General features: G+C 36.6%; 1 protein-coding gene across 1 annotated transcript in view; it reads right to left on the reverse strand.

The window, feature by feature from the left end:
• LOC111874584 (gastrula zinc finger protein XlCGF8.2DB) overlaps positions 1 to 15,568 on the reverse strand; it is a 27,575-nt gene extending 12,007 nt beyond the window's left edge. The window contains exons 1-2 of the mRNA XM_023870198.2: positions 15,217 to 15,568; positions 6,959 to 7,047 (exon numbers count right to left, since the gene is read on the reverse strand). Of these exons, the coding sequence (XP_023725966.1) occupies positions 6,959 to 7,047; positions 15,217 to 15,351 (224 nt within the window). The 5' untranslated portion in view covers positions 15,352 to 15,568. The remainder of the gene's footprint in view (positions 1 to 6,958; positions 7,048 to 15,216) is intronic.
• Positions 15,569 to 27,952: the final 12,384 nt, after the last annotated feature.

Genomic DNA, 27,952 nt, shown 5'->3' on the forward strand with positions numbered 1-27,952 from the left:
ACAGGATGTAACTGTTCAGATCCAGGAGATGGAAAAATAGTTTATTTGTCCATTTCCAGGTTCGATGACAGATGCTATAACTGTTTGCCACAGTTTGCCCACAGCTCCACCTGAATAATTATTCACACTCCTCTTGCCATGCTGGTGTGGTGGTCCCCAGGTTTCCAACCAAGATGATGGTTCTTCGTCGAAATCAATTTCTGATTCACTTTCCTCAGCACCACTCTTAGAACTGTCGGTACAACAATCTGATTCGGAGTCGTGTATGAGTTGAAATATGTCAGCGTCTTCCAAACGAGACAGCGCAATGGTTGGTTCACGCTTTTGACACTGCTTGGCTATGCTAACCATGAAAGTACTTATAATCTACTTCCAGCAGAGTGAGGACAGAGAGCTTGTTGTGTTGTGACAAGCGATAATAAACAATCGGGGTTCTTGTATACGAATAGATACTCACCCCACATCTCTGCATACCAAAAGAACTACATGTATAATCTTTCAATACATGCAAGACTAAACATGGCGACATACACCATCCGCTGTGTTGCAACATTTACATACAGCATTCTTACTTCCAAGAACTCTGAATTCATGCAGACAGACCGCAAATTTGGGGATTTTTTACTTGGAATCAGTCTAAAAATTTTTACACATTTTATAAAGTCTGTAAATTACAATATCTGATTCTATATTCTTTCTAGAAAAAAAACAGAGTTTATTTGGTTCGTTTATCACAAAAATTGTAGAAATCACAGCAATTTTAGGAAATGATTACAGTTTTTATTGCTTTAAAATTGCGGGTATTTAAATCAAATCCGTCCCGCTGCCATTACTGGAATTTAAAGGGCCGTCACTTAAAGGTTAATACATGGTTCAGAACCAATCTGCTAAAATTAAATATTCATAAAACCCACACTCTCCATTTCACTTTAATGAACTATGAGGATCATAATATGCATAATAATATTGATCAAAATTTACCAACTAACTTAGAGTGTATTAAATTTTTAGGCCTAAATATTGATAATAGGCTGTGTTGGAAGTATCATATTGATTACCTGGTTACAAAATTGAGTTCGTCTTGCTTTCTCATGAGATCAGTTAAGCCTATGATATCATTAAGTAGCTTAAGAATGATTTATTTTGCTTATATACATTCTGTGATGACATATGGAATTATCTTCTGGGGCAATTCTTCATACATGACGAAACTTTTTATGATCCAAAAGAAAATTATAAGGATTATGATGGGATTAAAGAAAAGAGATTCATGTAGAGACTCTTTCAAGGAAATGAAAATTCTGCCTTTGTGTTCACAATACATATATTCCTTAATGCAACACACTATAAATAACATGCATTTGTTCACAAGAAATACGGAGGTTCATAATATTGGTACCAGACAAAATGTTAACCTATTTCCCCCGAGTACTTCTCTTACTAAAGTTCAAAAGGGTCCATATTATTCTGGTATAAAAATCTACAATCATCTGCCTAAAGAGCTGAAACAATTATCTAATAACCAGAAATCCTTTGAATGTTCCCTAAAAAAATTTTTACATGCTAACTCATTTTATGCATTAAATGAGTATTTTAATTACAAAGGCACATAAATTTGAATGCTTAACGCCACATTTTAATATAGTTGGTAAGGGAGATGTGAGGAGTTGTATTGTGGTTACTTGTGACTTATGTTTGTTTACTCTTTTTGCCTTGTATTGTTGTATGTGCTGGATAATTAATATGGGTGATCTTTGCGGTGTGACTTGTGTGACTTTGTGTATGTGTGTGATGACTAATTCCACATCCTGGGTTTGTTCCCTATATGGATGTTTATGGAAAGTGGAGGATGTGTATGTATATGATGAGTCCTGTATCAATGTATTCTGATTTATTGGAAAATTATATTAATTTTAAGTTTTTATAGTAATGCACTTTTTAAATTATGTTTAGTTACAATTGTAATAAGCTCTTGTTTTGTTTTTTATATTACCTATGTTAGTTAACTGGTGTGTGTTATTTTAGTTGTGTGACTTATGTAATCTGTTACATGTATACATCTATAATCAAATGGACTATTTCCACATCCTAGGATTTTTGCCTGTATGGATATATGGAAAATAAAGGAAATGAATGAATGGATTTGATCAACGCATTGCCAGGCAACAGCTCTATAAACATGGTCAAACATGCAACAATAGAGGATGTTATGTTTTTTGTAGATTCATCCGATGCACCAAGAGACTAGCTGGATAGTGGTCACATGATATGTGTATACTGTAGGTCCATGTCTGTTCCATGGCTATATATGTGAGAGTGAACGATTTCATTCAAGGCAGTTACAAGTAGTAGTAGCAGCAGGAGTGGGCTTGAGCAGTACAGCAAGCCAGCAGTAAGTTTGAGGAGTACAGAAGAATACAAGAAGTCAGCCTGTGAAGACTTAACGTGCGATCTGAAGATTTTATGTGTGCTATTGTGCAGTGGTATTGGGAGTGTGTGTTTTTGGGAGACTTTTATAGTTCCTGTGATATAAGTCCATGAAGACTAGTGGAATTAGACTGAAGAGAGTAGCATGGAGTGCTTTGTAGTGTGAACTCTTTCTCTCTGCAGTGGATGCTCTCTAACTGCTACCAGTTGTCACATGTATGGGTGACTAAAGATGGAGTTCTGATTGGTAATTGGATTTATCAACAACCTACAAGTCGAAACTACAATTAATTATTACACTAGTGCTGAGTTTGACACTAGAAAGCACTCCACACTACTCTCTTCAGTCTAACTCCACTAGTCTTCACAGACTTATAACATAGGAACTGCAAGTCTCCCTAAATCACATACTACCAATATCAGTCCTCTACAGCACACATAAAGTCTTCAAATCACATGTTAAATCTTGACAGGTTGACTTTTTGTGTTCTGTACTCCTCAAGCTTACTGCTATCCTCTTGTTTGTGTGCTTCTGCCACTACTACTACTTGTAACTGCCTTGAACAAATTCTTTCACTCTTACTTGTATCGCCGTGGAACAGACATGGACCTACAATATACACACATCACATGATCGCTAACCAGCCAGTCTATTGGTGCATCAGTTGGATCTACAGAAAACACAGCTTCCTCTATTGTTTCGTGTGGGATCATGTTTACAGAGTTGTTGTCTGGCAATGCACTGATCAAATCCATTAAAATATATTTGAGAGCTTGTGCTTTATATATGAGGGTGAGTCAAATGAAAACCTTAAATTTGTAATAAAAAATCGAAATTTTGCGCCATTATCCTGTAAGTTGGTAAGCGTGCTACAAACAGCATGCAGAATGGCCTGCAGGTTGCAGCATAGTGCAGTTGCACAAACACCGTCACAGCACCAGTATAAGATGGCTGCCCCACTTGAGACTTGCACCAGGGAAGAACAGCGTTCTGTTATTCGGTTTTTGTGTAGTGAAGGTGTGAAACCTATTGAAATTTATCAAAGAATGAAGTTTCAGTATGATGATGCATGTTTGTCACAGCAGCAAGTGTATGAATGGAGTAGGAATTTTGCAAATGGTGTGACTTCAGTGGAAGATGCTCCTCGTCCGGGTCAGGCACATCGAGTTGTGACTCCAGAGAACACTGCAGCAGTTGAAGCCATAGTGAGTGACACTGAATGAAATTCCAGCAAGTTTAAACATTAGTCATGGTTCAGCACACCACATTGTGCATGATGTGCTCCAGTTTCACAAAGTGTCTGCAAGATGGGTGCCACGGCAGCTGACTCCTGAATTGAAAGACCGATGTATTGATGCTTGTGAAGAACTTCTGCGACACTTTGAACGAGAAGATGATGACTTCCTTGCAAGAATCGTTACTGAGGACGAAACCTAGGTTCACTTCCACCAACCGGAAATGAAGAGAGTGAGCAAGGAATGCCGCCATTCCTCATCTCCAAAACCGAAGAAGTTTCGAACACAACCATCAGCAGGGAAGGTTATGCTGACTGTCTTTTGGGACAAAAAAGGTGTCATCTTGGAGCACTACACGCCTAGAGAGACCACTGTCACCAGTGCATCATACTCAGATCTCCTAAAAAATCATCTCCAGCCTGCAATCAAATCAAAGCAACGTGGATTGCTGTCCACAGGTATCCTTTTGCAACATGGCAATGCAAGGCCCCATACTGCCCGTACAACAGTTGTGACAATCAATGACCTGCATTTTGAGTGTCTTCCTCATCCAGCATACTCACCAGACCTTGCCCCAAGTGATTTCCATATGTTTGGACCACTCAAAGAAGCAATGGGAGGAAAGACGTTCCGTTCTGATGAAGAGGTACGCCACACAGTGCATGAGTGGCTGCGCAGACTACCAAAAGAATTTTTTCTAAAGGAATTCATGCACTTTGACTTGAATTGAGCGTGGGGGAGATTATGTTGAAAAGTGATACAGCTTTGTACCACTTGTGCACAATAAATAATACTCAAAAAATATTTAAGGTTTTCATTTGACTCACCTACATAAAAGAATAAAGTCTATATGACTCAATATTCCAGTATTCATAAGTATATCATAAAAGGAGAACAGGATTTGTATGTCTAATTATGCAACACTGCTCATTGTAAAAAAGGTGTAATTAACATGGGAATAAAAATACATAACAACTTACCCTTCAAATTTAAAAGACTAGAAGATTTTAAGGTTTTTAAAAATAAATTTAAAAGTTACTTATTACAAAACTGTTTTTATTCTCTACAAGAGTTATTTAGTAACAGTGACAGGTAATAGTTTGGTAATCTGAGTTAGTTTCGATACGATATGGAAGTATATAGATGGTCTTTGAACTGTTATCTTCACTAAATGTGTGATGCTTTGTTTTCCATGGCTGACTTGTGTTTTTGGTGGTTAAGTACATTTATTGCTTTATATTGAATTGGTGGTAGTTGTCATTCATGGTTGGTAAATTATAGCAAGGGGATACTGATCAAAAGGTGACTGTACTGTACACTGTCTTGTATAATATTTTGTACATTTTTTAATAGTGGGGGCACTATGCTACAAGCCGGAAGGTTGAGGGTTTGAGTCTCGATGAGGTCTATTATTTTTCAATTTACCTAATCCTTCCAGCTGCACTATGGCCCTGGGGTTGACTCAGCCTCTAATAGAAATGAGTACCATGAATCTTCCTGGGGGTAAAGGGCAGCTGGCGTATAAGGCTGACAATCTTACCGCCATCTGTGAGCTGACTGTCAAGAGAAAATGTGGAAGCCTCGACGTCTCACAACCCTATGGGCCTTCATGACCTGTTATAGGGATAGCCTTACCTTCTTTTTAGATTTTTTAAGAATTGTTGATATGCAGTGTTTGGTTGTTTTCAATTGACTCGTCCAATTGTGTCTGTGTGTAACAGTTATGGAAGTTAAATAAATTATCAATTGTCAATCAATTAGAATCATCACAGTAGTAGTTACACACTCCTTCTTGCCCTCTTACCTACAAGTTATCTGCTGCTCTCCTGCTACTATTTGCACAAGTTCCTGTTTTGAAAGAAAACTGATGGTATATGACATTCCCTGCTGTCATTTCATCTCTGTGGTAATGTCTAATTCATTATACCAATTATAATTCAAACAAAGAAATCTCAACAAACACCTGCATAAAGTTTCTGTGGATAAAATGAAGGATTAGTGCTACTCAGAATTTGTGTAGACAGCATGACTTGTTACATAGAAAGCTGTGCTCCAAACACAATAAGATCAGATAATTTATCACTAAAGTAACATATAATTAACACAATAGAACAATATGAAAATCTATAAAACAGCGGGACATGATTTGCAAACTGAGCCAAAGCATGGCCTTTTTGCTAAGCATGAATACTGTGTTGACTGCTGCATTTCCTGCTCAGTCAGCTACAGTCACAGTAGAAGTGCAGCAACTTCATATGGTGAAGTCTATGTACCTACATTACAGAAGATGCCGAAAATATTCCCCATCCACATTCTCTAAACAGAGAAGAGTTGGTAGTTGCCATCTGGATATACAGCATACTTCAAGCTGTACGTTCTCTCAGAGTTCTTCTGCGTGTTCAACAGATCCTATCTTTAAATATTCCTACAAGAATAAATCACACCGAGTAATGTCAGGAGAACAAGGTGACCACAAAGTAAAATTTACAACTTTTTCACCCTCTGTTCAAGGTTTATATGGAATTCTCAGCAGATGCACAACTACAAAAATCCTTTTGTAAGAGTACGAAGTTTTTCCTCATCTGTTAGTTGCTTCAAAAATGGCTGCAGCATCTGCCCAACATCTATCATAATTAATTATCTGTACACAAAAAACACAGCCAATTATCCCCTTCACCGTCGGGGAGCAGCAAACTTTTACATCAAAGTGTGAAATAAACTGATTTTCTGTGACTTTGTGTTTACATGCCCATTCAAACGAGACCAAGCCCTGTCTGGGAAAAAAAAAAGGTCAACTCCAGAGCAGCTTCACCATCATGAGGTCACTGAAGATGCTAGTTACAGAATAAAGTCTGGCTACTGAATCACATGGCTGCAAACAGCGCCCATAGTCATAAAAACTTTGTATTAGTTTCTTGTGCAAAATGCTTAATGAAACTTACAAGGTGAATATTCAAGCTGACCCCCAGTTTCACCCATGTCTTCTGTTAATACACGACCACTATGTCTTGGTTTCCTGTATATTAGTGTTAGCTGTTCCTATAAAAGCATCAAACATCCCAGTGTAAACTTACCCATGACCTATACAAAGGATATGTAGCATGAATCACATGTGAATACTGTAAGAGGGTATCCACTTCCTCTTTTCACCCTTGTTGACTCATCAGTGTAGGTGGAAAATAATGCAATGACTGTGTAGTGAACAATATGCTTTGGCTCAGCCCACAAATAATCTTATTATATTACACAGATATTATACAATGATATATTATGATATAATTAACACTATACCCACCCAACTTCATCTCTATCAGTATTGTGGTCCTGAAAGCTTTCTTCAACATCTGGCTCTACTTTCACTTCGACAACTTCTTGGGGATCCAGCTAGAATGAGACAACCAGAAATCAGCAATCCAACCTATACTGTATATATGGGTTAATGAGCCTCAACAACTGTAACATAAATCCTTTTATTTCATTCAAGGAGCTTCCACTGATGTTACTCTTAACAGCTTCTCACTATACATTTCACTTTACTTCAGCCTAAAATTAGCATGTACTATACACTGCATGGGACCAGACATTATGTTTTCGCTTTTTCATATACAGTGCATATATGAAAAAGTAGTGCGAGGATAACAAAACTGGTCTCCAGATTTTGACAGATTTTCACATTTTGAGCCCCTCTGAATGCAAAAAGTAGTTTTAGGTATGCCGTCTATGTGTATATATGAATATGCACATCACAAGTGCCTGAATGGTTGGGCATATTTTTATTCATATCTGATATTAAAGAGTTTATTCATTGTAGGTCAGTGTTTGATGAATATGAATATTTCAGCTAGAAAAATAGGGGGCTTTCACACAAGCTCCACAACATAAAATGGCAATTTTCATGAACATGGCTGTAGAGATTATAATTACATTTCAATAATTTATGGAGACAATCTCCCTAAATAAATATGCATAGGTGGTATCTTCAGGAAAATGATACTTGCAATTGGGGCCAAACACAGAATGTCACTTTTGCTGAAACTGGCTTTACTGATCAGATGGATCAGGTTTTGTTTGGCATTCAACAAGCAAAAATGGCCCACTGCGCAACAACAGATTCTGTTTCTATGGTAGCATAGTCAAGGTTAACTGGATGTAAGAGAGTACTTGCAATGTCTTTGCACTGATTTTGTATTAAAATTATATAGCACAGAATATGTAAGTGATCATCTATATTAAAGAAAATTTTTAATTTCTTCTTCAGCTGATGTAATTACAACAAATGTATCAACAAATAAAATACAATGTTTTAACAGTAATGGTGGTAAAACATTATATTTACTAAGAAAAATTATATTTCACATCTAAACTATTTACTGCAACTATCATATAAAAAACAAATGATTACTATGGGAAGTAAAAGTTAAATCTGCAAGTGTCACAAAGGTTTCAGGCATGGCATAGTATTTACAAAGTAAAAAATCATTTTCAATCACATATAGACAAATAGTCATGACAAAAGCCTGCTACTGTACCCAACTGAATAAAATGTACAGATCCATATCAATTTATAGTTGTGTTGTGTTGTATTGTATTGTATTTATTACACGTTCCAGCATATCCATACAAGGCCGAAGCCACTGGATACAGAACCTGTCACGAGGTTTTAATTCAGAACATACAGTGAAATTCCATGACTGTGCCAATGCAGATGCACAGAAGTGTTTATGTAGTGTAAGTAACAATTACATAAACCATCAACGTGTTCTCACTTTACACCGCACCCCTCAGAAAAGCACATTCCAGTTGCAATACATACATACATACATACATACATGCATAGCTTCACAGATCCGTTGCCCATACTGGGCCGGATATTGAGCTCGTCAGATTAATTAAAAGTAGTTGCGATATGCAGCCAAGTCCAAATAGAAACAACCTAGATACAATAGGAATATAATACAATTAGGTATTTGCCATATATTCATCAATAGAATGGAAAGCTTTCAAGATAAGAAAGTCCTTCAGTTTTCATTTAAATAAATTAACACTATCCTTTAAAATATATAATTTATGTGGCAAATTATTAAAATTTTTTATGGATGTATAATACACTCCCTTTTGTATAATGGACAGTCTAGCTGATGTGACGTGTAGTCTATCTTGTACTCTAGTGTTAATTTTATGTACAATTATTTGTAAGGCCGGTCACGGTAGCCGAGCAGTCTAAGGCATGCACTGTCTTTGCTCGCTCGGAAGCCGGGATCGTGGGTTCGAATCCCACTTAGGGCATGGATGTTTGTGTGCATTTTTCTGTGTTTGTCTACAGGTAGAGGCCTTGCGACGAGCTGATCACTTGCCCAAGGTCCTACTGTATGTCTAAGATCTAGAAAAACCGAAGTGAACGGAGTTCATGGAGGTAGTGCCAAGGGGAAAAAAAAAATATTTGTAAGATAATTATTTTCGTTTTCAATTGCAAACATGACCATTGCATATATAAACAAACAGGGAACTGTAAGTATCCCTAATTCTCTGAAAACCGCTCTACAAGAACTTCTAGGCCTCATCATTAACATTGCTCTAATTGCTCTTTTCTGAGCCACAAAAACTCTTTTCATTGATGACGAAGAAGAGCCCCAGAAAATAACACCATATTTAAGTTGAGCTTGACAGTAAGCACAATAAGCTATTTTCAACACTTGCCTACTTACTACAGGCTGTAGTTTTCTAAGCACAAAGGTTGCAACATTCAAGTTATTTATCACTTCATCAGAGTATTTTTCCCAGCCCAAATGATTGTTGAGACACACACCTAAAAACTTAACATTTACAGAAAATTTAAGTGTTTGGTCATTATATTTTATATGTAATGGATAGTCCATGGCCTTAGGGGTCATAAATTTCATTATGTGGATTTTTTTTTTTTAATTTAGTGTTAATTGGTTAGCTTGGAACCATCTATATAAATGTCTCATAACTATATTTATTTTATTATTAAGGCTACTAATATCCTGTGAAGAGACAATAAAAGTGGTGTCATCAGCACATATAACCGTATGTGCCAACACATTTAGAATTCTAGGCAGATCATTAATATATACATTGAACAACAAAGGTCCCATTACAGATCCCTGTGGAACTCCATGTTTGCTACTTTTCCGTTTAGAAACATATGTAGTTGAGTCTTGAGTCTGTAGAATGAGTCTTTGCTTCCTGTTATATAGGTATGTTTCAAGCACTTTTAGCAGAGATCCTTTTATTCCATAGTGTTTCAATTTTTGGATATGCAGTTCATGATTGACAGTCAAATGCCTTAGTGAGGTCACAAAAAATCCCCACAACCATCTCCTTATTGTTCCATGCTTTATAAATATAATCAGTAACCATAAAAATAGCTTTTCGCATCGACGCACCCTTTCTGAAACCAAACTGATTATCTACAATAACATTATTGTTTGTTAAATGCTGTATTACTCTGGTATATATTAATATCTCCAATATTTTGGAAAACCCTGCCAATAAGGAAATGGGCTGGTAGTTAGATATTTCCATAATACTGCCTTTCTTAAAGCATGGTATAATATTGGCATATTTTAACCAATCTGGATAAATCCCAGTGGTTAGGGATAGATTAAAAATATGCATAAGTGGTTTAGTTATTTGATTACTACACAGTCTTATGAATTTGTTTGATATACCATCATATCTGCAGGAACCCTTATTCTTTAGTAATGAAATTATGACAGAAATTTCTGACGATGTAATTGGAATATTAACTATTTCAGGAAATTTGACGGTAAGACTACTTACTGTTGATAACCGCTCATCCTCAGTTTTAGGATACTGACTAATTAATTTCTCCACTGAATCTATAAAATAGGTATTAAAAAACCCAGCTGCTTTATTAATTTCAATTTTGATTTCACTGTTTTTGAACTCTGCCGGAGCAGCCTTTCTTTTAGCTACACAACCAATTTCATTATTTATAATTTTCCAAGACATTTGAGATTTATTTGTGGATTTCGTTAACATGTCATTATAGTTCATCTCTTTAGCTTTTCTGATGACTCTTCTTAATATGGAACAGTAACAGGAGTAATATTCTCTTATTTTAAGATGACGAGTTACTCTACTTATTATGTAGAGGCATCTTTTACGTCTACACACTTTTATTCCACCAGTTATCCATCGATTTTTATGCCCCATATCCATCACAAATTGTATGGGGAAGTAAGATTAAAAAATTACTATAAATGTGTTTAAGAATGCAGTAAAACTTACATCTACCTCCATACTACTAAGGGTCATCTCCCATGTTTCATTTTGTAGTGCCCCCATAAACATCATGACGCCAGTCTTAGTTATTAACCTCTTTTTAACAGGTTTATTCTTATTCCACTGAGTTCCAAACACATTATTTATCACCAGATATTGTGCATCATGATCTGATAGACCATTTTTTACAGAGTGCATATGGTAGGTATTTACTCTACTATAGTCCAAAAAAATATTATCAATGGCTGGGCAGGATTCTTTTACAATCCTAGTTGGGAAGTCCACAATATAAAACAAGTTATACGTTTGCATTAATGAACTTATTAGATGCACATTTCTCGAATCACATAAAAAATTTATATTAAAATCCCCACATAGAATAATTTCGAACTTTGGCTTGTATAAAAACTTTAAAATCATGTCAACTTGTTTTACAAATTCTTGTACATTACCACTGGGCGATCGATAGATACCCACAAATATAATTGCATTGCTACCCGTTTTCATATGTATTGCACAGCCCTCAATACTCTTTTCAACACAGTATTTTGAAATATCTATTACATTGCAAGTAAAGTCATTTATACAATAAATCCCAACACCACCACCAGTATTATGTTTACGCGAAAAACTCGTAGCCAAATAATAGTTACCAATTTTTGTCATTGAAAGTTTATGATCATCCAAATAATGTTCAGTAAGATATGTAATGTGTGGACATATTTCCATACTATGAAGCATACAGGTCAATTCATCCATTTTGATTTGCAGTCCTCTTATGTTTTGGTGAAATACTTTTAATGAATTATATATATCAAGCTTACGTTTCACTTTATCTGCTTGTTACTTTGGAGAGTATATTCCTTATTTTGATTAGATACAGTTACCATAAAAAAATCCTGCCTGTCTGCTGGTGGCTTTCTTTGTCAATGAAAAAACCAACAGGCAATCCTCAACAATCATGCTGACAAGCTTACTTCATTATTACCAGTGAGTGAGTACTTGAAATAATTCCAATATTACAATATTATACACAAATTATTGTACTGTAACAGTGCCAATGGACCACTGATTCAGAATTAACAATAAAATTCACAACAAATTATGGCTAAAGCAACAGGTATGCAAGAGAAATGATCAGGGTTATTTTAGATTAAGCATCACAAATACCAAACAGAGGTTCTTCAAGTGTTTAAGTAAGGCAAATTCTCATGTAAGACATTATATAAGTTTGGTACAGAGCATTTAAATGACATAGAAAGGTGCTGCTACCAAGAGTGAAGGAGTAGTTCACTGCATAACTCAAGAGACAAGAGCCCAGGGCTTTTCCATACATGCACCAATGATTACCTCTTTACATGGGGTATGGTAGCGTAGTTGGTTGAGGCCCTATGCTACAAGTGGGTTCGAGTCCCGATGAGGTGGATTTTTTTATTTACCTAATCCTTCCAGCCACAATACGGCCCTGGTGTCAACTCAGCCTCTGATGGAAATGAGTACCAGGAATCTTACTGGGGTGTAAAAAGCAGCGAGTGCGTAAGGCTGACAACCATACCACCATCTGTGAGCCAAATGTCTAGAAGATGTGTGAGCCTCAACCTTTCACAACCCTATGGGCCTCCACGGCCTGTTACAGGGATAACTTTACCGTTAGCTTCTACCTCTCTTTACACAGAACTTCAAATTGTTTACAGTAAAGAGGCAACACAAAATTACCATATTTTGTAAGAACTCCTGGAATTGGCACTTTCTGATGCTTATTCTTATAAATGTATACAAATACACATCATTTTATTCTAGGGAGTTCTGCCCATATAAAATAATGGCTACAAATGATTATTAAATAACCAGATTACACATCAAGAATTCTCTTTTGAATACTTTTGTACGTATATATGTCAAAAGACACTCTCTTTTGAATATCTGCTACAACATGGTTTTACTCTTGTACATGTGAATGAGGAGTGAAGAAAACCCTCATACCATTAAACAACTGCCATTGCAGTGTGCAACAGTATGGGTGTGGTGGTGTGTTGCATATGCATGGTGAATTATTGGCCCATCTTTGTTGTAATTGTTGTTAGTATAATAAATTAAGACTGGTAAATGTACAATACACTGGATTCCCTCTTCAACCAACTGACAGCTGAGAAAAGTCAATATCAGTATTTTCAGCATGCTAATTCTCCAGTAAATACCTCTAACAAATGATTATTACCTCTTGGGCAATTTAAAGGTGAAAGTGTACATGAATGACACTAAAACCACTGAAACCCTTCAGCATAAAATAACACTTAAATGTTTGCACTGCAAAGCATATTTGTAGGCAGAATAGGGTCACTTCCAGCACTCTTATAAAAGTTGGCAAGTCTGTGCCACATTAACACTAACATACCAAATATACCATGAGAACTTGTGCCAGATAAGCAAGAGCAATGGAACATGACATGGTGAATGATCCACGCTGCAACCTGCATTTTAATGTAATAACACATCTCATCTTCAATGGTACTACAACCCTGCATGGGTCTTGGCCTCCTCCACAGTTTCACAACAGTAAATTTTCTGGGGTCATTAGTCCCACTCCTAACCCCAAAACCTGGAGGACCAGGGACTAAAATTAGTCTGGCCCCTAACCTTTGACCTGTCTGTCACTGGTGGCACTACCATGAGCTTATGTTACTGCCAGCATAGCTCTCCTGGTAGTTGGGGTGCGCAAACCATCTCTCCACAATAAGGCAATAACACAACCACCCTAACTTCATTAGCAACGATACTTTTTACTAATAAATAAAAGACATTAAAGTTATATGAGGCGCTTAAGATATAATGATGAAACGTAACACACTGAGGACCAGTCGCATGATATCATGCTTTTAGGACACATTAGTTTGTAACACACTACACCTTGCTCTGGCACCACTCCAGTTGCACGCAATGGCATAATAAAACTCTGGAATGTTTGCTTACTTGTCAATAACTTGACCTCACTGTTTTCTTAAGTCACTATAAACGAAAATGCTTTGCTGCTCTTCGAGCTGTATGTATCAGCCAGTAGTTAGTGGTGGGGTAAGCGGCCTCCGTAGTCTAGAGGTAACATTCCCACCTCATGACTCGTAGTACACGGGTTCAAACCCAGCGGAGGTCGTGGAATTTTTAAGGGCAGAAAAATTCAGGGAACAAGTCCTCCAGGAGGGACTTTAAGCCGTGGGTCTCGTGTCGTAGCTTTACGGCATGTAAAAGAACCTCATATCTCCTAAGGAGGTCACTGAGCAAAATTCAAGGACATTTCCCGCCCAACAGTAGTCTCTAACGCCTCTGATAGATGGGGGAAGCACTATAGATACCGCTAAGCAGTAGGGGCCGAACTCGCTGGCTTGGTCGGGACTGATGGCAAGCACAAGTATCGGTAGGGTATAGAGACTGGCAGAATATCATAGAGGGAAGCACAATGGACCAATACTGGTCTAAGTGCATGGGGAAACCCACCCTCTCCAATAACTAACTAACTAGTGGTGGGGTATGGACAAGGACAAATTTTTCTCCAATGAGCCAGCTGACCTGCCTTTTGAGATGCATAGTTATGGTGATTGAGAGAGCTATGGTGATTGAGAGAGCGGCAGTGACAGCGGAGAACAAAGAATTGTGGCCACAGACAGTAAAAGTGACAGTAGCTCTGACGATAATGGGGTAATAACATTGCAGGGACAGTAAAAAATTTAAAAAATTCACAAAAACCTAAACCCTGATTCAGAATTGAAATACAAAGCATTTCTGATGAATGTGGCAAAGGCCTGGGCTACAGACCAGATGGTGGCGGCAGAACCAGAGTCAGACACAGACTTAGTTCGGCCGGACCCATCAACTCCCACCCCATGCAGGCCTCATATGCACTCCCCAGGGCGACTCTCGGGTGATATGTGGAAACATACCCTCGTGAAAACTGTGAAGAGTGAACATTCCAAGGGGAAGTATCCTTCTAGGCAATGCCGTGTTTCCTCAGTTCTCAAAAATAGGAGTATGTCTACATTTGCAAGTTCTGTGTAATGCCACTTCACAAAGGGGAATGTTTCCAGAAATATCACACCCTCAAGCACTTCTAGGAGCATTAGTAAGTGTTCTCCAAAAATTTTAGTTCATAAACTTAGTTAGGAGATTTTATATTAATTTTTAAAGTGAACAGTGCAAGTGTTAGGATAGTAGGTTTAATATTGGCGGTCCCCGGGGTGATTTAAATATTTAAATCGCCGGTCCTTAATGTGTTAAAGGTTCTGAGTTTCTCACCTCAACTTCCACCTTCACTGCTGCAAATGCAAAAGGCTGTGGCACTCCATCCTCTTGAGAGACATTTTCCTGGTCATAAACATGTAACTCTGCTGCTTCGCCATCTGAATCAGGCTCCACCTTTATTGCGTCCATATTGGCTCCTTTTCATATATACCGTATTACTTTTACGAGTTACTACACATACAATATCAGTAAATCTGTCATGTTACAGTTCCTTAACGAGATTTTCCCTTGTGCATTCAAACTATACATTATATCCTAAGTGAATAACTTCATCTTAATCAGGTCGTTAGGTGAACAATCCGAAACCAAACGGTAAATAAATTGATCACTATGATCCACTATGGACGTGGGTGATTATGTAGACTAGTTACGCCAACAGAGATCTAGGAAGCCGAGAAATCGGCACAATTTTTAACTGCGAGTAACCAACTACACGGAGCCGAGCCCTTATTGAGAAACCAAAAGTTGTTCAGCCACTAAAATTCCCAGGATTTTATGGAAATCGGAAGTTCGTTGTTGTGATCACAAGACCTCGCCGCTGATTTATATTATGTGGCAGATTAATCCCGTCCATATCGCCCCTAAAATACATCTCTAAGATCCATTTTAATATTATCCTCTCATCTGCATATAAGTTTTACTAGTGGGCTCTTTCCTTCTGATTTTCCAACCCAAACCCTGTATATGGTCCCTCTCCCATGCATGCTACATTCCGTGCCCATTGCCCCCTTCTTCACTTTATCTATAATCTGCACTTCTCACCACATATTATTAGAATGGTAAAAAAAGGATGATGAGACAGGTAGGGTATGCAGGACACAAGGGACAGAAGAGAAGTGTGCACAAAGTTTTGGTAGGAACTCCAAAAGGAAAGGGACCATTCGGAAGACCTATGCATAAATGGGTGGATGATATTAAAATTATCTGAAAGAATTAGGATGGGAAGGTGTAGATTGGATTCATCTGGCTCAGGATATGGACCAGTGGTGGGATATTCTGAACATGAGTGCCAATAAATGCTAGGAATTGCTTGAGTATCTGAACAACTATCAGCTTTCAAAAAAGACTCAACTCAATGTAGTTAGAAAGAAGAGGTGTTTCAGATGTTTTGTGTAATGCACACAACTTTTTGTAGCTATAAATGCTGCAGAATTAAGCAGCAACGAAGATAGTCAACATCATCTCTCTTTGAAAGGGAAAAAGCATCAATTAATAAATCATATTCTGAGGAAATATTTTGTTTAAGGAAAACAGGATGGAAGAAAGGGCAGACAGTAGCTAATGAACAGAGACAAAATATCACTTGGAAGTCTGGTTTATTACAAAACAATCTGTCACAGTTGCTTCACAGTGGCATATTTACAATTTGACAGTGTCCACCGCATTTGTAAAAATTGAAAAATAGGCATCAGGGCAAAGGAGATCGTCTCTTCAAATATCTCAAGTGGAGGTCATGGGTTAGGGATTTTAAAAGGGTAAGATCACCCTTTAATTTGTAAATTAAAATCAACTTGTAAAAGTACAGCTGTAAAACTTTTTTTTTTTTGGTAAGGCAATGATAGATATGTAAATCTCTGGATTTGCCAAGTTCTTACTGCAGTTAAAAACATGCCGGTAACATTCATAATTACTTATCTTCGGCAAAACCTGAACAGTACCTTAATTCCAACAATGCACACTGTCAAGACAATTTATTTTTCATTTAACACAAGAAAAATTGAATTTTGATCATAACAGAATAAAGTAATTATAACTCTATAACATTTCTGAGTCATTCTCCACCCATTAATAATCAACATTTTTTATAACAGTACAATATAATATGTAATATTTCACACATGAATACAGACCTACACTATGCATCAGTCCTACATGGTTGCATCAAACTTTTGTTTTATCAACAACTGCTTGGGAGTGTTACCAAGCACACCAACACAAATGCAGTGGGCATCCATTATTTTTTTTTCTGTTACTTTATGGAAGTTATACTGAATGCTGCCTAAATTCTTGCTAGGTCTTCTCTGCAAAGCCTAACTTGGAGTTTCCACTGCACTCACATATAAATGCTTGTATATTTCGATGTGGTTTCACATGCCACAGGGTTACATAAAAGCTCAAAGTGGGAGCAATAATCAACAATTAAAAGCACCAACATCTTTAGAATGTTGACTATCAGTTTGAAGTATTTCACCCCAAATTTCTGATGCCAAGAAAAAAACCACAATAACAAGATATCCATGCCCTAATATATGAGTTATTATTGCAGCAGTTGAGGACACATACTTTAGAACTACAGCTGAGATTAAGAATATTCTGCATGGAGACAGCAACCAGTGACCATGGGTAAGAGAAAAAGAGCTCAGTAACACTGCATATTCTGTTTTAATGAAGCTACACTCTTAACAACAGATGAATACAAGTTCTCAATTTTGAAGAACCATCAGATCCTATTCTGAACTTTGGGAAGCCATTATATAAACAGGTAGCATGATATAGAATCAGGGCTTGAGGTGTGGCGGGATGGCATCCCAGTTCTTTTCTAAATGGCTTAAAAGCATCCCATTACTTCTTTGGCAGTAAATGCAATGTACAATACCCAGGGCTTGAGGTGGGCAGGATGGCATCCCGGTTCTATTTTCATTCCACCTCAAGCACTGTATAGAATGGCTATTTAGTACAAACCATTTTCTGGGAAACTTTAAACAAAAACTCTTGAGGTTGCATTGTATGCCATCCATTAGGGTATATATGAGATCAGTTTCTAAACTAGTATATTTTATGATGATATCAGTGATTTTAAACAGGGTGCAAAGGGTAAAATAGTCCTTATGCTTAACCAATTAACCCCAAGACATGAAGACATATGGGAGAATAGTGTATAGCTCAACACATTCTTAACTTCGACTTTACAAGACTAAAAAGTGTTGCTGAATCCATTTATAAAGAATCTACTGAAGTTAAGACAGGAAGTCCTATTTCATACCAGCCTTGCAGACATTCTTGGTGGCACAGCCAAACAGGTTCTCTTTTAGAAGTTTGAAGTGCAGTTCTATTAAGTTTTCATACATTTAAATTTGTTTGTGAATGGAAACACCCACAGAGATGTATCACAACTCATCTGAAAGTTAACATTGCCCGATGCTAAGAAAATCGAAAGTTTTACAAATAGATTTATGACAGCTGCTATCTTTTTAGTGCTCTTGGTTACCAAGGCAACAAATTTCCAAGTATGAATATATGTAGACCTATTTTGTGGGTTGCATAAAAGTGTATAGAAGTAGGCTAGGAACAAGGAAATAGCCTTTCTTTCAATTTACTGTTTGTAGTCTGTGACATTTTATAATATTCTTGTGTCAATATGTGTAGTTAGTATTTATAATGGAGTTAAATTATATTATGAAGATCTGGAATATTTTTTTTTAAATAGGCAAGTAAGCAATATCCACACAGATCAGATATTGCAACTGGAAATTTTATGTATATGAATTAAGAGAGCAATACATGCAACTGCTTGAATTCACATCTCCATGAAAATTGTAAGGCATATTCAAGTGAAATTCGTTCATATATCCCTTTTAATTTCAATAGTGTTCAGCAACATATTAATAATGGACAGACTGTAATAGTAATTCCTTTTTCTTCTTTTATTGCTTGCTTCTTTTGGATTATTTTATGATGCTGTTATTAACTGGACTGTATGCTGTCAATAGCAGAATGAGAGATGAATAATGAAGTGGAAAGATGGATGGAAGCAGTCATGTTCTAACTGAAGTATTGCTCTGGCATTTGCCTGGAGGGACTGAGGAATGCCACAAAAACCCCAATCAGGACAGCCCGTGTCCTAGCTGTGATTCAGAACCAAGAAACTCCTGAATATGAGTCAAGAACTCTACTACAGTTCCAGCCCATTTGGTCTGTTCCAGTAGTGTATACATAATATCATAAGTCACTTAGACATTACGAGGAAATAAACAGTGATACATTACATGAGGCATAACTTCAAAATCCACTGGAAAATATGTAGTTTCCTTCATCCTTTCATTCTATAAAATATATACTTAATGTGTCCAACAATACTGTTAAGGATGTCTTCAGTCACGTATAAACATATCTCCTCCAAGCATGTCCTTAGTTAATAAGCCTGTACTTATAAACTGTTCTGGATTAGAAGTTTAGTTATTGCCTACATACACAGAAGTTAAATCAAAGTTTATCATAACATGTCATTATACTATATTCTATCATTCGAATAATTTCATTGAGTTGTAATTGTATTTTTAGAGTGAGAATATCCTTTTCTAGATTTAGAAATAAAATTCCTGTATTACTTTCAAGATGTCAGTGATATTAATTGGCCATTCTTCAGTGCTTTTGACTTAACTGACCAAGTCATTAAGAACATAATCAATATGGTTTGTACAACTGATCTCACTGCTACAGTTGAACTCAATCTCATCTGCCATGTCTTGAGACATCCTGTTTTTCTTGCTTAAAAAGGAAATGAATTAAAGGAACAATATATGATAAAGTTTCTAAATAAAATAGCAGCAGTAAGTCTTTATGATAAAATTGAGGGTTTTGTTTTATGAGCTCTTTAAATAGAACGTGAGTTGCAGAGGGAAAATAATTAACATCTGTCTGACACAGTCTGTTACAAGTTCTCTTTTACAAGAAAGTTTAGTTGAAAGCATGTCACTCCTTCTTTCCATTTATACATTGGGCAGGGCAGATTCTCCATGCAAGAACTCCTTAACCATCTAATGAACTAAAAAAACATACAATTGTGAAATAATATATATTTGTGTATGGCCTGATTTCCAGACCGTGTAGATAACAAATTTACTCTGTTTAAAATAGTGGTTATTAAGACTACCATAGTGGCAAAATATATTGATAAACTGACTGAATAATGTGATTCAGTTCTAGTTGCATGTTGACAGTGGCAGCAGTCTACTTCACTATTAATTAATTATCCTATCACTGATACAGTCCAAGATGGCAGCCATCCTGCAACTCCTTGTAAAGTAATTAAGGCTGTAGCTGAGGCTATGGGCACTTTTCTTTGCATTTATGTCAGAATTGTGACTCCTGTGATTTGGAAAAATACTACAAAATTCGAGCAATATACGTCATTAGCTTAGATATTCCTTTTGTGATGTTCGCAGGCAGGAGATATTAGGAAGGATAGAATATACAGAACAGCAATATATTCAGTGTCACAACACATTTCACAGTTCTGTCTTTAAGTTAGTACAGTATTCAGAGGAGTCCTGCCTCCTGAAATGCCACAAGCAACAAATAATACACGTAGTATTCTACTTACAAAAAATTCCTGACAATGTAGCAACAAACATTTACACCATTAACACAGCTGATTTGTAAATCTACATAATAAAATGTTTCTTGGGGTGGGGTGAGACTGAGTCCACTTGGTATATCGGCCACTAATTGGCCTATAATAAACTGCAGCTTTGTTACCTAATTAAAAAAAAAACATACCCATGAAAGGAATCCTTGATATTATACTGCTTAAAAATAAAGATTTCTGTACAAGGAAAATCTTAGGGGTGCTGTGTCTGGGAATAATCAATCTGTGTGAGGACTCAAAACATTTTTATAGAAATTAACCATAAATTAATATAGAACAAGATTTCCTCTAAAGATTTAAAATGACTGTAATAATTACACCATTAAAAAATATCACAAGTAAAGTAAAGTAAGTAAAGGTATCCCTGTAACAGGCTGTGGAGGCCCATAGGGTTGTGAGATGTTGAGGTTCCCACATTTTTCTAGACAATCGGCTCATAGATGGCNGAATCCAATTACCTCGTTGGGAATCGAACCCGCAACCTTCCGGCTTATAGCATAATGCCTCAACCAACTACAATACCGGGTGCCATGAAAAATAATATTTTACATTGAAAAGGAAATGTCAACATTAAGAATGTTTAGCTTTGAGCTCCAACTTTAAACAACAACAACATAAATAAATAAATAAACAAACTCTAAATAAATATGGAATGTATTGGAGAGTCATGACACTGATAAGAGAAACATATTTTTACACACAAAGTTAGATTACATCATCATGCAACATGGTGAAAGGATACAGGTAAAATTTCTTTCCCTTGTACAGAAGTATAATATTGTGCAGATATTTTATGGGAGCTGAACAAGGAATGGGCAGGATCCATCACCTAGATTGCATGCACCTCTTGTCCAAGCATAACACTGATACCTCCATACCAGAGTGTTCCAGATTACTCAAGCAGGCATGTGGGTATTCTCAAAGTTGTGACATGAATATAACAGCAACAGTAAGCCCTGTGAGAGGACAACTTAGTTGAGGGTAAAATTCTTGGAGATATTGTGTAGTACAGATGTGTGTGTATAAGTAGATGTGAAGCAGAGTTCTGCAAAACTTGAGAAAGTCATTGAAGTATAGTAATGAGTAAGATAGCAAGTTGTTCAAAGTAGTAAGTCAGTTAGCAGGACAGCTAAGGGTAATGCAGTGACTGAGCAATAGTATTACATTAAAATAAGGTGTGAATGAGAAACTGATATCAAGATCATAAATGGCTGTAGATGGTGTGACAACAACTGCACCAAATAACAATAAACACTATAATATGTTGGAGACAGGAAGGTAAAGCTTTTTAATTGTTATTCTTCACACTAGATGGAGGTGCATGATTTGAGTCATACACCAGACACTATATTTCTGGGAAGTATCAAATATTATTTATTGGGCAGATGGATGGTTGGGTGGCCTTGGAGCCAGCTGGTGGCAAAGAGAAATATCTCACCTCTGCAAAGAAACAACTCCCAGTCCTGCAGCAGTGAATTATTCTAATGAGCTATCTGGGCTTATTAACATTTAGCTAAGAAAGAACTAATCTTTTCTTGCATTGTGAACACTTGTCCCTTCTGGTTAACTGATTATTTTCATAATAAAACAATAAGAGATATTTGGAACCACATGTTTTAGTGGCTACTGCTAACACCATTATTCTATCAAAGCATGCAATGCTCATCAAAATGAAAATTACTACAACACAACTGACCAAGAATGAAGGTATCTTAGGTAGTGAGGTACTTAGGAGCATGAAGCTGCAACAGATTGGTCACATAGTAAGGTGAAATGGATAAACAGTATTTACAGACATAGATTCTTAGTTTATTGAATGACTGTTGTATATCAATATAATAAGAATTGAATGAGACTGTAGATTATATATAATTTAGGGTTAAGTGAGGATATGCAAAGAGTTGGTAACAACTTATTTAAGTGCACAAATCCCGGAATCTTGGACTGAGTAAAACCACAAAAGCTCAGTCAACAAAGCTGGTAACCTGGAAGATACACAGCATGTTCCACACAGCTATAAGTAAGGAATATTATTTCTGTATTGACCTGCTTAGTAACATGGCTTGATGAAATATGCAGGTACAAACAAAGAATTAGAATAGGCCAGAACTATGCAGGAGACCAGGGCTTAAATAAGAACATATTTCAGACTGCCATTTGTCCTAGAAGATCCTCCCTCCCATACTGTTTGCAAGATCACGAGGAAATGTCGCTGCAATCTTCCAAACCTCACTACAGCCTTATTTTATCTCAGTGTTAAACATTTACTTGTTAATATACCTACATATAATATTCTTTGGCACTTTTTCAAACTTTAATTTAATAACAATACTTCAGTTTAGCAACACATGTAACGAATATTTTGTCATTCATCAATTTGTATAAGAATGACTCCACACATTACTTTTTTAATATGATGTGGCTACATGCATACTATGTACATGAATGTTCTAGTATGTTGACTGAACAGGTAATGGTAATATCAGATCAACAATAAGGATTGGTGCTTGGTATTAGCCTTCACTGAGAATACGAACTTGCTCAGTCCTTCGCTCTACAAAAAGAGTATTCTGATTCTGATTTAAGGTTCTCATAGCAGTGACTATAAAGAGTACTATCTTCTGCGACATAATTCCATGTAGTCCAGCAGAAATTCACTGCTGTATTGAGGGAAGGTACTGCCTCAATCTTCAGGGTCAAAGAGTAAGCCAAGCAAGAAACCAACAGAAAGCAGGTGGCAAACTGGTTGCAGCATTTTCCTCAAAAATACCGATGAATTTCTACCAAGACTACAGGCCATTATATCTCAGAATATGGTGCTCTTTATAGAGTATTCTGGTTTTGCTTGGCGTTCTTTGCTGTTAACAGACAGTCAATTAGTTCAGGAATAAGAGAATGTACTACTTATGGTGTATGCTGTTATACAATATGGGTATTTCAGAATTATTTCACATTATGCTGACTGTAAGCAACAAGGAAAACAAGGAATATTCTACATTCAGTACTTAATTATTTCCTGTCAATAGGAAAGAAATAAAGGAGAATATATTTATCTTAGTAAGTGCTAAATGAGGATTATTACTGTCCTTCATAACCATATCATGTGATGCTGTTAATCAAGAATGTATCTGTAATGTACTTCAGCTGCATTGACAGGTGTCCAATGGCCTCATTAGTCTATGGAAATATTTCTGTCTGGTCCATGAAATTTTATCAAACTTGGTTTTAGCCAAAACAGGCCATTTTGTTGTAAGCATACTTGATTTTGAATGTGACTCCCAGAAGGCTATGGCTAAATATAAATTTAGAAAAATAATTAATTTAGTAATCATGCATGTGATATTTTGTACTAGCCATAGTGCTCATATATTTACTGCCTAAAATGATTTTGAAGTTATGTTTCTCCTTACATGTCAGAGATATATGGCTGAATTCAATAATAAAATACAGGATCTGAGCAAATGTAACTGTAAAATCAAGAGAGACTTTATATGAGTTAAAACACTATTCAATTTAAAAATGTTATTTCTGATCATTACATATAATTCTGAACCCTTTCACATGATGACAAAACTGAGAATATATAAGATGAAACACAATGTAATTTCAGCACACAACTTATAGATATTTGGTAGAAGGAAAGTATCAGCCATTTCACTTTGTGGAAGGAGAAGACCAGGAGAACAGATGACTTGTGAATAACATCCTAAAAACTGGTAGATGATACATGCCAAGTTTTTTGAAGTCTGAATAGTAAAAAACAGCGGTGTGGTTCTTCTTTTACAGTATAATGTATTATGACCATTCATATCTACAGTCACTTATATTTCTCCACTGTACACAATGCATCTGGAAGATTTGTGGTTTGATTCTTAACACAGGGCCCAACTACACAACTTAAATTTTCAAATTTTACCTCAGTCTCTCTGAGCATGTCCAAGAATAATACCTTAAAAAAAGACTATAGCTGCTTCCTTCCTAATTCATCATTTATAATAATCATGTCTTTTATACTACATAAAATGTGCGGTTAATATAGTGTTCGTACAAAATCCTAATTAATACATAACCAGTTATAAAAATCATAAATTTCCAACACAAACTTTTCCTCACTCACTGTTGGTCTGGATGGTGGCTCCAAACCTTTCTTTCCCTTTTTAACAATCATGATCAATAGATTATTTAAGTGGTCTAGGTGTTAAAGTGACCTAAAAATTCAGACTCATAATGGAATTTTCTTGAACTGTTTCTCTTTAACATGTTATTGTTCTTATTGAAAATTTCTAATTTGAAAATATGTAGGTAAGTCAATAAGTAAGTTACAAATGGATATAGAACTTAACAAATAAGAGTACTGATTTGAAAAATGTTTTTATTTCTCAACATAATCTCCCTGTACATCGAGGCATTTGTCCCATTGTTTCACAAGCCCCTGAAAACAAGCAGCATAAAATTCTTTGGGCTGCTGTCGGAACCAGGCAGTAACTTTCCTTTCTACAGCTTCATTGTCAGGAAAATGTTCAGCTGAAAGATGATGTTTAAGAGGGCCAAGCAAATGGAAGTCGCTTGGAGCAAGGTTGGGGCTATATGGAGGATGCTCAAGGATTTCCCACTTGAAATTTTGCAGCGTCTCATTTGTCTTGTTGGTAGTATGGGGGTGCACGTCACGCAAGAGTAACATGCCTTTGGTGAGGAGTCTTGGTCACTTCCGTTGAATGGCTTTACGAAGTTTCCAAGTGACTTCCATTTGTTCGGTCCTCTTAAACATAATCTTTTTGCTGAACATTTTCCTGATGATGAAGCTGTAGAAAAGGAAGTTACCACCTGGTTCCAACAGCAGCCCAAAGAATATTATGCTGCTGGTTTTCAGGGGCTTGTGAAACGATGGGACAAGTGCCTCAATGTATAGGGAGATTATGTTGAGAAATAAAAGCATTTTTCAAATCAGTACTTATTTGTTTAAGTTCTTTATCCATTTGTAACTTACTTATTAACTTACCCTCATACAAACCAGAATTCTCAAAACAATAATATTTAACTCTACAAATTACCAAGAGCTGGTTCATTAGGTTTTATTTCTGATCCTCCTTCAGTCTGGATATTTATGTTGTGAAAAATATATCTGCTTTTCCCCAGTTTTCTCATTGGGTTCTTATTTCTTTCTCAGAACATCTGCTTTCTCACATGAATATATTCACCAATATTTATTTGTGTGTATATGTGTATGTGTGTCTGTTGTGTGTGAGCATGTCTGTATTTTTGTACAGAAATGTCATTGAGGTATTCACAACACCCTGAAAAGTAACATATGAGGGGGGACCCAAAAATAACCGGAAACGACCTGTTGCACGCGCATGCTTTGTAGTTACGAGTTGTGCTGCTAGGTGGTGTTAGCTGGGGGTCTCCCGTGACTGTTAGTGAGCTGGCGTCAGTCTGAGTTAAGTGGTTTGCCTGTGGTGCTCTGTTGTGTGCGTTCCTGTTTCAACCCTTTGGCGATTAGTGAGATGGCCGACCAGAAGGAACAAAGAGTGTGCGTGAAATTGATGAAGATCGTCGAGAGACCACTGACCAACTTTCTGAGGAAACGAACATCTCATGGAGCACGGTCCAGCGAATTTTAACCGAAGGTTTGCACATGAGANCAACAGAGCACCACAGACAAACCACTTAACTCAGATGGATGCCAGCTCACTAACAGTCGCGGGAGACCCCCAGCTAACACCACCTAGCAGCACAACTCGTAACTACAAAGCATGCGCGCGCAACAGGTAGTTTCCAGTTATTTTTGGGTCCCCCTTCATAGTTGTTATAAAGGTTAAAATTCTTGTTGCATTTGAATAATTACTTAAAATTAATAGTCTTTTTTAAAGTTTTATGAAGAATTTCTTTGTTTTGGACTTGAGTTTTGCTGTCTTCAGTTTGTATGACATTGTTCTAAAAGATCATTACAAAGCAATCTGTAGCAATGTTCAAAATATTGGCATTTATGAGAACCACGGCCAGTTACTCAAGATGCCTGAGAGCCAGCAACTCGTATTCATTGTGGTGTTAGTCCTTTGACTGAGATACTTTGTGGTCTCATTTCTCTCTTTGTCAGTCATCTCCCATCATACAGTAATATGTAATTTTACGGACAGCTGGTATTAAAATCTAGTAACATCATGCCATCATATTTATAATAAATTATATATTTTAAGTAATAATTGTTATGTACAGTAAACAATGTAGCAACATGTCATTTCCATTTTTTGCAAGTGCATAAAATATGTCATTCCAAGCCTCTTCTATAGTAAGTACAAGCACTGACATGCAAATCACTGCTTTGGCTCAACATGAGTAGACAAAACACAAGGTAGCCAGAATTCCAGGTCGTGACTAGCATATTTTGATACTACCTTCAAATTATAAGAAGTAACAAGTATTCTAATTAGAATTTCGAACAGTCACTTTTTTTTTGACAACTCAAACTGAACATTATTTCAGCAACCATGTAATAAATATAACTTAAACTTTCATATGAACAATACAGGTTAGTAACATTTTAAAGTCATTATATCCTGCATATAAGTGCTGCAGATCCATAATTTTGAATCTTAGGAAGGTCATAGGTATCTATACTCCTGTTCCCATTTGTCACATAACAATTGATGTTTAATGCTCTCACTATTTTAAGGGTGTGCCAAATCTTGTTTTCGTCAGCCATAACTGAAGCCTATTCATAAACTCAATAATCATTTTCCAGCACAGTGGTTCTCAACTCTCTTCTGAGTTCCAGACCAATAACACAGTAGCGTGTTTCTCAGTCACCTGTCTGAGATTATACAGTGCAAATAATAGTGTATAGGCCTAATTATTACTAACATGACTCATAGTATAAATGAACTCCTTTGCATGGTTTAATGTTGAACAGACATCACAATAACCTACACTCAACATTCACAAATAAGAATTATGCACAATTGGGAATATGTAACAAGTTTCAGTAACCTTATTTTTGAGGGGTGCATCCAAACACTCCAAAATTGAGTGACCTCTGCCTTATAGCTTGCTCAGACACAAAATTAAACATTGAAAAACAATGGTAAAAAGTAAAGCTATCCGTGTAAGAGGCCGTGAAGGCCCATAGGGTTGTGAGACGTTGAGGGTCCCACATTTTCTAGACAATCAGCTCAAAGATGGCGGTAAGGTTGTCAGCCTTATGCTCCTGCCGCGCTTTACTCCCAAGAAAAATTATTTAATTAATTCCTGGTACTCATTTCTGTTAGAGGCTGAGTCCACCCCAGGGCCATATTGTGGCTGGAAGGATTAGGTCAACTGAAAAAATCCAATGACCTCATCGGGACTTGAACCTGCGACCTTCCG

Source organism: Cryptotermes secundus, unplaced genomic scaffold (genome assembly GCF_002891405.2).
Source record: "Cryptotermes secundus unplaced genomic scaffold, Csec_1.0 scaffold1296, whole genome shotgun sequence".
Taxonomy (NCBI): domain Eukaryota; kingdom Metazoa; phylum Arthropoda; class Insecta; order Blattodea; family Kalotermitidae; genus Cryptotermes; species Cryptotermes secundus.